This window comes from Aythya ferina (genome assembly GCF_964211825.1).
Source record: "Aythya ferina genome assembly, chromosome: 1".
In the NCBI taxonomy this organism is placed as follows: domain Eukaryota; kingdom Metazoa; phylum Chordata; class Aves; order Anseriformes; family Anatidae; genus Aythya; species Aythya ferina.
Genome location: NC_140296.1, coordinates 118,667,646 through 118,681,946, shown reverse-complemented (window position 1 = coordinate 118,681,946; position 14,301 = coordinate 118,667,646). Strand labels below are relative to the sequence as shown.

The 14,301-nt window shown below is 41.8% G+C and overlaps 2 protein-coding genes across 2 annotated transcripts in view; both read right to left on the bottom strand.

Moving 5' to 3' along the window:
• Positions 1–2,621, bottom strand: part of LOC311438611 (uncharacterized protein) — a 255,304-nt gene extending 252,683 nt beyond the window's left edge. Inside the window, exon 1 of the mRNA XM_084523184.1 lies at positions 75–2,621. The gene's annotated coding sequence lies outside the window, so the exon portion shown is untranslated. The remainder of the gene's footprint in view (positions 1–74) is intronic.
• Positions 2,622–3,636: 1,015 nt separating this feature from the next.
• Positions 3,637–14,301, bottom strand: part of TBX19 (T-box transcription factor 19) — a 24,960-nt gene continuing 14,295 nt past the window's right edge. The window contains exons 3-9 of the mRNA XM_084523037.1: positions 11,421–11,685; positions 9,371–9,505; positions 8,478–8,539; positions 7,340–7,401; positions 6,493–6,681; positions 5,486–5,618; positions 3,637–4,689 (exon numbers count right to left, since the gene is read on the bottom strand). Coding sequence (XP_084379163.1) covers positions 4,452–4,689; positions 5,486–5,618; positions 6,493–6,681; positions 7,340–7,401; positions 8,478–8,539; positions 9,371–9,505; positions 11,421–11,685 — 1,084 coding nt within the window. The 3' untranslated portion in view covers positions 3,637–4,451. The remainder of the gene's footprint in view (positions 4,690–5,485; positions 5,619–6,492; positions 6,682–7,339; positions 7,402–8,477; positions 8,540–9,370; positions 9,506–11,420; positions 11,686–14,301) is intronic.

Sequence of the window (14,301 nt, the reverse complement as noted above, 5' to 3'; positions counted from 1 at the left end):
CACCTTCGGAAAAACAAATAAACAAACAAAAAAAGATTAAGGCCAGAACGGAGGCAGAACGGAGTGTAACTTACAGTGTGCCTTTTATCAGCCAACTTTCTGACAGAAAAAGATGTGGGTAGCTGAAGGTCGGGCTGGAGATTCAGCATGGAGCACCTTCCTGCCTCGTCTGTGCTGAGCCAATGCCCAAGCAGAGTACAGAAGGCACTGCAGAGCTTTGTTGGCAAAAAGCAGTCTGTAAATGGACTTGCCTTTGCCTAGAAAGTGGTTTGAGAACCAGGCTGTGTTATTTTTATTTGTTCTGTTCACCAGAAACCCGGCTGAACTGTGTCACACAGCAGAGGGTTTCTTCCCTGCTTGCTTGCCATGTACTTAATCAAACACCCAGCCTTCTCAAAAGGCCTGTTGTGTTTTTACAGCAGTACATACTAGGCAAAAACGGGCAGTCATCCTAAAGCATCTCTGCAGCAGGCATGACATCCTCATTGAACAGTCCCCAAAAAGCCTGAAAATTTATGAGACTGAACTCTTGATGATCTGTGATTGTTTGCACTCTTCCCAAAGGCCTTACAGAGCACATGCTGTATCAACATGCCATCTCCTTCCCTCTCATGACAGCCCTCCCCAGTCTTCATTTATACAACTCAATTTCTGGTGCCTGGAACCTAGCACACAGACAAAAAGTTCATAATATTGTGTGGGAAAATGGGGAAAAAAAAATGCCATGCAGCTCTTTAAGCAAAAGAGAACTTGGAAACATCTTCGTCAAGCCCACAGTGAAGGATAAACTGGGTAGAGCTGCTGACCAGTGACATGGGGTCCAGTGCAGCCACAGAGGCAGGGCCTCCTGTGGAGGAGAGGTTACAGCCCACTGAGGGTGTGAAGCAGGGAAGTGTCTTCTGAGGAGGTTACCTGCTGGTCTCTGTTGGTAGAGGAGGTGCATATGTCTTTTGATTGATGGGAACCCAGGGTTGGCTCACCAAGAGGCACCTGAGCTGGAGCCAGGGACATCAGGAGCTGGCGCATATCTGCCTTCTGGTCTTCTGCCTGTCAGGGAGCAAGGGGGATGTTCCCTTAAAACTCCACAGTTGTGGACGGAAAATTTGAAGCTGTATAAACCTTCTGTTGGCATAAGCATGGCTGTCTGAAGTGAGGCCCCATCGGCTTTCTCATGGAAGACGGGGAAGGAGACCTGGCAAGGAGAAGGTGAGGCACAACAGGTGTCACACTTCAGAATTTTTGGGATGGGACTGCCTAGGCTGCTGTGCAAACATGCATCGTAGACCAGCCATCACCACAGACTTTGACAGGTATCAACCTTCCTCACAGGCTTAGAGTATGAGCTACCAGGGGAGCTGCAGGTTACGCTCTGAGGAAAATGCTTCTGTGTTCCCACACTACAGCTGGAAGCACCTCCTCACCACCCCGGGGGCAACACCAGCCTGAGTTTCAGGGAAATAAGGCCCGGGGGAAGCACCTCAGGGGAAAGGTACCTGCCTCAGGCCAGGCCGGCGCCTCACCACGGCATTTGGGGCTTTTCACGTTGCCAAATCCCTGGCCTCGAGCGCCGGGCACGGCCCTGGATGCCAGCCGCCATTTGCCCCCTGCTGGCCAGCACGTCGCCTACACAAAATGGCGCCGCAGTGGCGGGAAAGCTGCGCGGGAACACCCACAGGGCAGGGCAGGCGCAGCCCCCTCAGCACAGCCCCGCTGCCATATTCCGTGAACGACGTCTTGCAGAAAGTCACGAGGAAGCGATTAACTCACAATATATAAAAATTGGGCACTGGGAGTGTTTTTTTTTTGTTTGTTTGTTTGTTTGTTTGTTTGTTTGTTTTTTGTCCTCTTGTGGCAGTTTCAGTTAGCGGCTATAGCAACGAGTGAAATAAAATAGTTGTAGTGTGTGGTGTGACTGGTGAGGAGAAGTCTGTCAGGTCAAAAATGTTAGGTTGTCGTGAGGGGAATGGCTTACATCCAGTTTAAGGGGCCTTCTTCTTAAGGGAGGAGGGTGCCACAAGCACCTCGACAGGCAGCTCCACTGTAGGCAACTCCACTGTGCTGGGGAAAGGAGGTCTGCAAATTTAAAATGGCATTTTGTCTTGCGGATGTGTGGCAAAAACTTTCCCCATCACTCCTACTTGTCTTTAGAAACAAACTGACCCTAGCTACAGGCCAATTCTCAAAGCCTTTATCAAAATAGCAAAATGTCAAGGTATTTTTATCCTGCCATGTTGTGTTGCAGGCTTTAGCAAAATCAGACTCTGCAATGACAAAAACTTGGTAATGCGTCTGAGACCTCAGAACTTTGTGCCTCCTGTGACATGAGTCATGACTGCTTTTACAGGGCTAAGAAAAATGATTCAGCCTCTTCATTCTGATCCTTTTTCATTTCCCTCAATCCTATGGGACTATCAGGAAAGCTAATTGGATTTTCTCCTTGATTGTTTATTTGTGAAATAAATTCTCATGTTGCCTGAGTAACATCTTACAATCACTCTGCTACTGTAATGCAGTATGTGAGAAAACTAACCCATTATCCAATTCATTAACTGTGAAGAAAGCATAGCAAGTCCTGGAATGTAGATAAGTCAACACTTGCCATTTTTAGCATCTCCAGACATTGTATGTATACTCAGCACATGCTGTGTGCATGGGGAGCTGAGCAGCCAGAAGAGGGTAGCATAAGTTAGTTAATAAGCCTCATCTGTAAAGCAGAGCTATTTGTGAGAGAAGCATCTACTTGCATCTCTGTCTGCAAGGCAGAGAAAGACAATATTGAGAAACTTTTCTCCGAGCTTTAGACAGAATTTGGAAAGGCAGATTTAAAGTCAGAACTGACAACGATTAGATTGATAGTAGGCTACAGAGCTTTTCACCCTCTGCTATTACCTGCTGTTTGACCAATGCCTCTTTTAACAGAAACGCACATCCAGAGCAGCTCCGTGACTTTGCTTTTAGCTGATAGCAGCACACATCAGTCAGTAAAACTAACAGCATCTTTAGCACATCCTGGCGCAGTGCCTGGCCTGCAGTAAATCTGAAAAGCCAGACAGGGATGTCATGAAACTACATAGCATTGAAAGCACCTTAAGGGGATGATGAATGGAGGGGGGCTAAGAATGTAAAATAAAATAAAATAAAAAAAACATCACCCCCACACGTCTGACATCAGCATGGAGTAGAAGGCTAGAGCCCATCTTGTAATCCATATTAGTATGTTTTGCTCCTGCTCACTTCCTTGGTGCAAACCAAGTCATTAGGCAGACCTCTGCAGAACTTGATAGGACTTGCTTGGAGAGGTGAATGAGAGGACAAGGTATATCCGGGGGTGTGACTTATTCACATTACACTAGTAGTTAGAAGGCTCAAGCTTCCACTATGCTAGATGTTGTACAGTCACATAGGAAAGGAAAAGCTGCACCCTGAAAAGAGAAGCTCAAACATACAAAAGGTGAGATGGGAAACAGGTGCAAGAAATACCACGTTCAAGATAATACAGCTGGTTACTGGCAGAGAAATAGAAAAATCCTGTCAACTTGCTTCCAGCTGAGTTATTTTACATTCCCTCAAAAGCTGTTAGGTAGAAAAGACTGTGATGTGTGTTTACACCCTGGAAAGGAAACGGAAACCATAATACACCATTGATTGATATTTTATTTGTACTCTGTACCTGAAGCAAAGTGGAAATGCAAGCTGAATATCTTTTCTATAAAGTCTTTTCCCTCCACCCTCTCAAAAACAGTACATACAGAAAACATTGGAACTTTTCATTTCACATCAGACTATAAATGCTAAACCAGATGCCCCTCACCTGCTGCTACAATGCAGCCACTTTCTCAGCTTGAGTGTGTCCATTATCCCTATAGCACAGAAAGAGCACAGGAGCTGGAGAAGGTAAAGAGAAAGAGAGTAAGAGAATACTGTATGCAGGTGGCATTAGGGTGTCAGACAAATCACATCCCCTGAAGAGCTTAGTTTCAGGTATTACAGAAACCCTCATATGACAAATTCAGCAAGTCTTTAAAGTAGTGCTGTCCCTTCAGATTACCAGTTGCAAACTTGCTCACAATTTCCTTGGACTTGGTCTTTAGTTACAGAAAGGACTCTTCCAAAACCACATGCAAATATCTAACCACCATGTCTGCTTCACGCAGTCCTGTGTCTCTGATTGTTTTGATGTGATAAAGAAGCAAAGCCAACTATAAAGATTCTTTCTGGACATCATCCTCAACAATGCAGGAAGGTTACAGTAACAAGCCAGTTCCTTTAACATTTCTTGCCTTGCATTATGCATTTTGGTTTCTCTGGCACGCAAGAGGTACATTATGCAGTGATGCTTGGTGAAGAGTTTTCTGCATACACATCCCTGTTCTGAGCTGCATTTCCGGGGGATCCTTTGCCATTTGTGTCACTCTTGTTGGTCTGAGCTTTCCTTGTGAGCTGCCTGTCCATTAAAAGGAGTGTGAGGATGTCCACGCAGAGTCGGCTAGCCTGGCTAGTGTGGTTTCCCCTTGTGCTTCCATGCTGCCAGACACAGTTCCCTGCAGAGGGATTTGGACTGATGAAGATGCAGTGGGTAAGGGGACATTACCCCTCAGAAACATGCTTGAAGTGCTGCTGTTCACCTCACTTCCTGGATTGGTGACATTTACAGCACTGTTGCTCACTGTCCACAGACAAGGGTAGTGGCTGGAAAAAAGAAAAGCAGTACAGGTTGAATGACTAATTTCAAAACATTTTCACCTGCACAAGACTTACTTCAGTAGTCACGTACATTATCTGCTAAAAAGCAGCTATCCCAATCCATTTACTGAACTATGTAGGACTTGTAGGTCTTAAGTGAAAAGCCACCAGCGAGCATTAGACCTGGTGACCTTTAAGAAAGGCATGGAGAGAAATGTGTAAATGCATGTGAGGTTTCAAGATTTTTTTTTTGTATATGTTTACATTTTAAATAAATTCCGCTGAATATCCTGGCACCTAAATTAAGGAAATTTGTGCATTTATTTTGGGGAAAGGAGGGTGAAATATTTGTTATTAATTGACTCTCTATGTCTAAATTTCAGCCATTCCTAGAACAGATTACTGTCCTGTTAACAACATTTCCGTAATGTAACATGAATTAGACTTTGTTACAACCCTGCAGCTGAGCAGAGTAATTATTTCATGCAATGCAGTAGTGAGGATCAGAGAGAGAAAAATAATTTGGCTTTAAAACTTCTACTGATTGTAGATACCTAAATTCTCAGTGGCTATTCCAAGATCCTTGTTTTCAGAAGTGCTAGGGAAAAACGAAGTGTCCATTGATTTCAGATGGAGCTGAAGACAATTATCTTGTTAGAAAGATCTGTCCAAGAATCTCAAGTTGGACACTTGAACATGTTTTAGGGGTGGGACTGGTTAAGAAATCAGGCATGAACAAAGCCTTACAACAGTCCTACAAGCCTCGCTGCTCCTAATATTAGCAGTTTTCCTGAAACCTTACCTGGGCCCAGGGCTGGCAGCTCCCTTGGTGTGTGGCACTGAGAGCAAATTACCATGTGGAGAGGATGGCAAAGTCCAGCTGTCATGTCCTGAGAATACCTGAAGATTATTGCTGGAGCTTTCCAATAAATTCACTTTGAGAAGAAGAGAAAAAAAAAAAAAAAAAAAACACCCTCGGTGACTATTGCAGATAATTATCTTAAGGCAACAGAAAATGGGTAGGCCTGAGGAAGCTGTCTGATCAAGGGGTTTGGGTTCCTAACCACAGGTAAAAGGATAAAATTCACTTGCTTAGTAAGGGAGTAGCAACGTGCCATTGTAATTCCATTTATATGAGAAGGTAGTGCGAGAGATGTAGAGTGTGCATTTTTTCAATAATCTAATAGTCTCTTGATAACGATGATTGCTATATGACTGTCAATGCTTTGATACAGGTTTCTGCATAACTTGAGCTTAAATATTTCAGTTAAACAAGATGCCTTGCTAAATTATAGTTGGTGAACAGATTACTTTATCCTTACTCTCATTTCTGGCCAATTTCCTCCAATCAAAGTAGGACCAATTTCTGTATCTCCACACCCAGGTCTAGAGAGCAGGTGGGACTTGAAAGACATTCTGGCAATAACAAAACTCTCTCATCTCAAGTCAGCTTCTACCATGTTCCTAATGACTGCTGCAATTTGAGAGGGTGTCTGCTTCGTGATACAGCATTGAAAGAAGGCTTGCAATGCTCTGATACTTTTGTATAATTGGGAGCTGTACTGCAAGGAAGATCATTCACTCTTGTTTATAATTAGCAATTACAATGCACCCAGCAATTCTACACCATTTCTGTTGCTGCCTTAAACATATTCCATGCATCCAGCGTGCAGTTTAGATTGTTAGAGACCCATCATGCTCTTTCCTAGCTTCTGCTCTTGATTGTTTCACTGCTTAGGTTACTAAAGCAAGGGTCAGTTAGTCTAACTGCGTCTATTACCTGGAAACAAAGTGGATTTACAGATCTACCTGTAGGTGAATGATTTCTTTGCATGTAGGAAGGTGGGTATGGAGCAGCCCGATGACCTCGCAGTGCTGAATATCGCTCACAACCATGGGGAGTGTGCGGAGCTGGCAGAGGCAAGGGTCCAGTGTACTGATAATTAGAGCTTCCTGATGCACACACTGTATCTGGGTTGGAAATCAACCAGCCACCCACTTCGAGGGGAAAGCGAGGGGAAAGACAGAAGAAAACTATTATTGCACTAAAACATAGCAGTACAATAAAGTAACCAGCCTTCCTGCAGAATCAGCTGTTCCTCCAAAATACCAAGCTGATTCTGAAATACTGGTTTGTGGAGCAACTGACAAGCAAGAACCAACCAAAAAAAAAAAAACCAAACAACAAAAAACACTAAAAACAAGACCTGAAAACAAAATAATAGAAAATGTCACTGATATCACAGAACAAAGAAAAGAAATACTGATCATCATTAGAATGAGCACAACCTCTGCTCCCCCCATTTTTTTTTTAAGCTGTTCAACAGTGAAAGGTAGTTTTATAGATGACAGAAGTCCTTACAATTACAAAACAATAGCACTAAAAATAGCCCTAAAAATTTTTTAATGTATCTTTTTTTCAAGGTTTTATTTCATATCAAAAACTGGATCATAAGGAAAATGATCCCACTGCAGAAAATATCTCAACTTCCTACTCTAAGATTTATTGTCTTTTTTGTTTGTTTCAACAGTCCATTTCTATAAACACTGTTCAGGACTCAGTGAACCACTGGTCTGATCCAGTTAAGCAGATTCCAGGTTCCCAGCATGTATCATAACACATACATCTTCCAGCTCACATGAATAAAAACCTTACAGTGAGAATATGTCATATGTTGACCTTCAGAGACTGTTTCTGGAGCATCCTTGGGATGGTTTCTGAAAAAGAAAACAGTGGTAAAAATTCTCATTGAGAAATTATCAAAGAAATTTAATATCAAATTTAAAAACTGAAAACTATTCACTAAAAATAGTAAATGAAATAGGAAAGAACTCTATCATCTTTAACCACTTGCTAGGCAGCGGTAGACTTTCCTGCATTCTGCCATAAAGGAAGCACTTATATTTCACAGCATCCATACTTTTTTTTTTCCTAGTCTTGCCAAATTCAGGGACAGCCTAGAATTTAAGTCTACCTGTGGGCACCTTTCCTGCTTGCATCAGCAGCCTCAGCCTGGCATCACTCAGACTGATGCAGGGCTCTGCCTCCTGCACAGCCAGGCAAGACAAAGGCACATTTTTCCTCTACAGGTGGGAACCCCAATGCTGAGGAAAGGAAATAAACGCAGATTTTCCTTCAGGCATGTGGGAGACATCACACATCAGAAGACATAGCAAGTCTGGACAAAATTTATTAGCAATTATGGATTGGAATTCATCATCTGGACACCTCAGTGCTTTAGCATGGAGATGTAAGGGAAACTTTGATAGAAAATTAAACCACAATTTATTTCCAATAATAGAAGCATCTCTTACATAGTGAGCACCTGCAGGTTACTTTCACTAAATGCATCATACACTACTATATGTACATAGCAGTGTAGTTATATTACAGTTACAGTGCAATTTCACTTCAGTTATTCTTTTTAACATATGCAGCTTACTTTTACCATCCCTGAGCTATTGAATTGTGGGATTCATTGGAGTGTGAGTACAATGTAGGGAACAAATGTGGTGTATAACATTTCTGGGGAAATTCACAGTCTCATTTCAGGCTTCCTGTGCAGACAGCTAAGTTCTTGGATCCCAAAGAGAATACTTACTCGCCTCAGACCCTACTGTGGTAACAATTACAGAGAGTCTCCCCACTAGTTTCAGTGGAGTGACTCTAGATTTAAGACAGTAGAATCAAGAGTTGTACAATTTACTTTCGCATTGTGATGCCACAGCTTTAACCTTGTCAGCAGCAAAATATTACTGAAACAATAACAAAAAAATAAAAAAGATTAACTCACCTTTCTTTTGCATCCAGGAAGGCTTTGGCAAAGGGATTATACTTGATTTTGAGAGCAGTTATCTTGAGTTTACAGAAAACAAGGCATGTTAGTGAAGGCAACTTGGAATAGAGACTTGAGAAAACATCTTCCAGAGTAAATTAAGTGGAACTACTTTGGCTAGCCAAACAAAATACATCCCCGTGTATTGTTTTCCATAGGTGGTTGGAGGGAGCTTTGCTTGTTGCAGGGTGCTATGTACTGATCAGTGCCACAGGCAGAACACCAATAGGGGCAACCTAATTGCATGGTCCAGTCTGCTAAGTCTTGTGGGACTGCAAACCCTTTCAAGGGATCTGAAGCACTGAACTCCTACCAAATATCAATCAAATCTGCAGCAACAGTTGCTGAGGGATATGGCATATGAGTGAGCAATTGCCACAATCTAAAGCATCCCGTAATTCCAATTTTGGGGTTGGGAAGAAATTTTCCCATGGAATGATATGCTCTTCTGCAATTGTACATATTTTAAGGAGAGGAGAGAAAAAAAGATTATCCTTAAAACTATCAGTCACTACTAGAGAAAGTTCTGGACTTGATTCTAGTCTTTTTTTTTTTTTTTTTTTTTTTTTTCCAATAAGGGATTGGGATACCAAGACAGGTGGACCAGTTTGGAGTAGCAGTGGCAGAATATTAAGCTAAATCTGGTTTAGTATTGCAGCCAGATGCTGGATTAGATAATGCTCTACTGCAGAAAGAAGACAGTAGTATAGTAGACCCATTGAACATTACACTGCATAGGACTGGTGGAGAAACAAGAAGAGGACCAGTCTATCCATACTGATCTTGTAGTTAATAGGCTTTTAATATATCTCGTCAATGATGTCCAAGAGCACAGCATGACATCTGCCTACCTCTTCGTTTTGATAGGCAGTCACAGCTATGAACTGAGTCTCAGGGAAGGAACAGTTCATCACCATCCGGTGGGGGCCTCCTACACGAACTATGTGTACCTGGGGCTCGTATTTGTGCAGAGAGTTCAACATTATCTGCAGAAAACAGAACAGACAGACAGACCCCATTGCCACTCTGGTACCCCACAGCTGCTTTCACTCCTGCTCTATAATAAACCAGACGTCACTGCTAAACCTCTCCAGTTTATGATTACTGAAAGCAGAAGGGCAGATGCCTTCCTACCTTCTGACAAGCCACAGGATTGAACAGAGAGAGACTTCATTGGACTTGGATTTCAAGCTTTCAGTACTTTGTGGTAGCAGCTAAGGCCTTCAAACCATTGGGTTTCCAGTGAACAGGTTGTTCAGGCTGTTGAGGGACAATCCCTGTCCTGCTTTGGCTATCCAAAAACTCAGAATTACAGTCACAGAAAACAGGGCAGAAGAGGGTTAAGGCAATCACCTAGTCATCTTTCTGGGCAAGACCTACCTAAACAAGCTTTGGCAAATGTCTCTACCCTGGCACTAAAAGCTGTACATATTGTCAATCCTACAGTATATCTTCTTCAGAAAGCACATTGCTTAATTATCTCTAATACAAGAAAATATGTTTAAAATTAAGGAAAAAAATGTATTTTGGAAAATGCTGTGTGCATGCGTACGTATATGTGGAATAACAGCCAATAGCTGACTAACAGTGCATTCTGCTAATAACACCACAAAAAGGGAAGATGAAACACAGTGGGAAAATGGTTTACCTTAACAAGGCTGCCAATATTTCAAAAAAAAAAAAAAAAAAAAAAAAAAAAAAAAAAAAAAAAAAGAGAACTTCAGCTGTTTGCCATGTAGTTAGCTTTTCTTCGGACCCTGCTTCTTCTTTGGCTTTTCCTCCCTTCTTTTCTACTCTCTTTCTCTTTACTGTGTATACACATCTTGTTCCCCTGTTTTCCCCTCTCCAAGGTCTTTTTGACCCTCTTGACCACAAAAAAGGTCAAGGGTTTTGTTTGGTTTTTTTGTTTGTTTGTTTGTTTGGAGGGGAGGATCCTGTCCCTTTCTTTCTGTAGCACTTACTTTTCTGAAGCTTTTAACCTTTATAAGGTCCTGGATGCAGGACGAGAATTCACAAATTCAGATCCTGTTTTACACTACACAGTAAGTCTTGTGTGACATTTCCATGTGTTACTTTAAAGAAAGTTTGGTCATCTTTCTTTTCTTCAGTCGGCAAAAAATGAGATAATTTCCTACCTAATTAGGGTACTAGGTTTATGTAGGTACCTCACAAACCCAATGGAAATAGTAGGTAGAGAACATATAATATTTACATAAAAGAAATTGATTCTGGGCTGACAAGTAGCATCCAATGTAGGAGTTTTGTACAAAAACAAGCAAACAAAAGGTCTTGTGCAATATTTCATCTTTAGATGCATCATCAAAAACGAAATACGAAACATAACTAATTTTCCTGTTTGCATTTTTAAGGGGTTCAAAGAGAAAGTCACTTATTTCTGGTACATGTGGTTTCTTTCCAAAGGCCAAAGCTGATTCAATAGAATATTGATAATTATCATGATGCAGAAGCAGACATAGTAATTATTTCATTTAGGAGCAGCCTTTTATTCTGCTATCTGACTCCTGCCAACATTCCACTTACACCAAACAACATGGGGGAACACAACAAAAACCTAATACCCGTGACCATTTTTTCCCCCTTCTCTGAAGTCCTATGTAAAAAAACCCAGCACACAAGACCAACTCTGAAAAGCCCCCTGATGATTAAGTAAACCACAGCACTCTGTCTCTCTTAACATCAAGAAGTCCATTAAAATCTGAAAGCGCCAATTAAGGCCTGTTTATTCCTGTTTACATGTGGCCTCCAGAGAATAATTGGCATCTGTGGGTGAAGAGGCCTGTAAGGGCCTCTATAATTATATAAATGCACCCTTGATATTTCTTGATTGGTAGGTGCTTGCAATTGAAGCCAAGAGGTGTATGGGGAAACATCAGGCCATACCTGCCCGCTCCCATTGAGCTTGTTGGTAAGTTTGACTTTGCTGAAGGAAATGGCAGCTTTCATCCAGTGGGCCCCAAAGTTGGGAGAATCTGGGTGGATGTAGACACAGCTGTGGTTTGGTGGCTCTGGTTTCCCAGCTGGCACCCATTCTCCATTGACGTACTTCCAGCGGTGGCCATCAGTCGGGGCAAAGTCCAGCAGGAAGGAATACATGGCGTTAGGGTCCAGGCCTGACACGCTGATCTTCAAAACAGGGAACATCCGCCTGTTCCAGAAACAAAACATGGAGACGCCACTGGAAAATGGTTTTGAAAAACTCTTCTCAGTACATTTGTGGCCAGAATCTCACTGATCAGGTCAATGTAAAAACCATCCTCCCTCCTCTTCAACCCCTAACTCCCTCTGTCTAGCTGAAGAAAATTCTCTTAAAGGTTGATCTTTCATTGTATTTTGGTGATTTGGAAAAAAAGCGTTCCGTCTGAAGCAGGGCACTAAGACCTTCATCGTGTCTAGATTCATGAGTGTGCCCAATTTATGAGCTTTGTAATAGTGTCAGCAGAGTCCATGGGATACAGATAAATTTAGTAAAATGTATTTTTTATTTTCCATTATCTTCCATATTGTCATTACCTTTTATTTCAAAACACATCTTAAACTCTTATTACATGGATATATTAAAAAGAATGTAGTTAGCTGAAACATGTTTTCTCTCTTTCTTCAAGAGCAGTATTCACATATTGTTCCACTATCATTATATAAATCTTCAGTTTGAGAAATCTGATTAATATCCTTGCAGTTAGACAAGAAATCCTGCTTTGTTTAGTTTTGGAAGAACATTTTAAAGCATCTTTTTCCTCAAGTGGATCCTTCTACATTTAAAAGTCCAATGCCACCTTTTCTCAACCCCTTTTTAGTTATTTTCTGCCTTTGTAAAGATTTGCAGCAGTTCTCAGTTTTCTCTCTGCCCTACTACTTGTGATCCATACCACACAGCTTTGAATTGGCATCTCTGGCCTGAAAAAGTATACAGCAATGGAATCAGTAGGGCCCCCCACAGTTTCAGGAACTGGGAAAAGACAGCAGAATAGCCCTGACCCAACAAAGGTATCCTATGTAGTTAGATTCTTAGGTTGTCCAGTAATACACATCATTGTGGAGGATTATTGTAGCTGTTCTATATCACCTCCTGCATTCTTACAGAAGGGTGAGGCCTCCCTGCTCCAGGGACTTCCATATTGACCTCTCCTGGCAATCATCATTTTGCCACATTTTTATGCACAGGACAATGAATCTTTAAGCTCTTTTCCTGTACAGATTCAGAGAGATGAGTTACACCAAGCAACCTCAACGATTGCCTGATGTCCATGGGGATAGGGTAAAGTGGTTCTCTAGGCTTTGTGAAGCAGCAGCACAAGATGTCTAAAAAAAAAAAACACAAGAAGGGAAGTGAAACTTCACACGCTCTCTCCAGGGACACCAGAAGCCTCTGCCCCAGGAGCCATACTCTCCAGCAGCCTCCACCTTTAGGCTGCTGACAATCTCCTTTGCTCATAAGTTATCCTACTCACCCCCTACCTTCCTGGACATTTTTGTACCGTTCTTGCTGCATACAGTCAGCACCTTCTGCCCACAGAAAAATAAAGTATTTGAAAAAGGTTTTTCATCTAAATATAGACAGTTGGTGATGCAGGGCCAATGCAACACTGAGAAAGACATGTTGAACCATGATCTTACTAACTAAATAGAAGCTTAGTTGAGGATTTACACGCTACATTTAACGTGTATTTCTGACCAGGATGCACCAGCAACCAAAACTGGAACTTCACAAAAAGTGTGCACGCGTTGCTCCCAGTGCAACCTGCTCCCCCTGCAGTCAGTCTGCAACGTAACACACAGACATATTTAGCTGAAATTAAAGTAGAGACGAAAATTCAACCTCATGAAAATTTGATTTCACTAGATTTCTCAGAACTCTGTGTCATGTGAAGATTGTTAATTCCTCTGCCCACGGTGCAAACTTCTCTGTCTTTCTACTTGGGAGGCTTGAGTTTATCCCCCAAAGGTCTACAGGCTGTTAATGCCAGAACAGAAGTCATCATCCAGCTCTAACATCATGTACCACATAGACTATAGCGCTTCCCTGTATTAATCTGCTTCCCACACAATTAATCCACATCTCATTTGGACCAGCATATCTTGACTGCGCAGGTGCTAATGACAGAAGACCTACCACCTCACTTGTTCCACTGATTAAGTGGCTTTATTGTTCAAATCATATGCTTTAACATGGCAAACGATCATTTCTCCACATTTGTTTCAGTCAATTTTTGTTTCAATAATCAGGTAGGCACACACATGACCTCCATTACTGCAATAGCTGAGTACTTCAGCCTCTTCAATTTATTTAGAGCAGATCTGCTACAATTACTCCATGGTACAGAGCTCAAGTGGGAATGTTTGATATCAAACTTGAACATGTAGTAAACTAGTAAAGTTGCTTTACCATTTAAGCCTTTCCCCACACCTCTACCTATGTTTGGCTGATCCTCCCTATATACAAAGGGGCACAGTGGCCCCTCCAGGCAATAAGGTGGACTGTGAAGTTTCAGAATACTACATAGCTGAAATGGTATCCACAATAACAGAAAACCTGCTCAGTTAGCAAATGGGATGTTTGAATATTGAAATGCCAATTGAATACAATAAATCTGAGTAAAATGGGAGACTGATTCTCACCACATGAGCTGCATCTTTTTGGATATATCTTGCTATACAGCATGCACTTTAGTTTTATTTATATCTGTCCTGTTCAAAATATACCCATCTTCCCCGTGCACTTAGGTATTTTGCTATGACAGGTGATTATTATAGTGAAGCACAA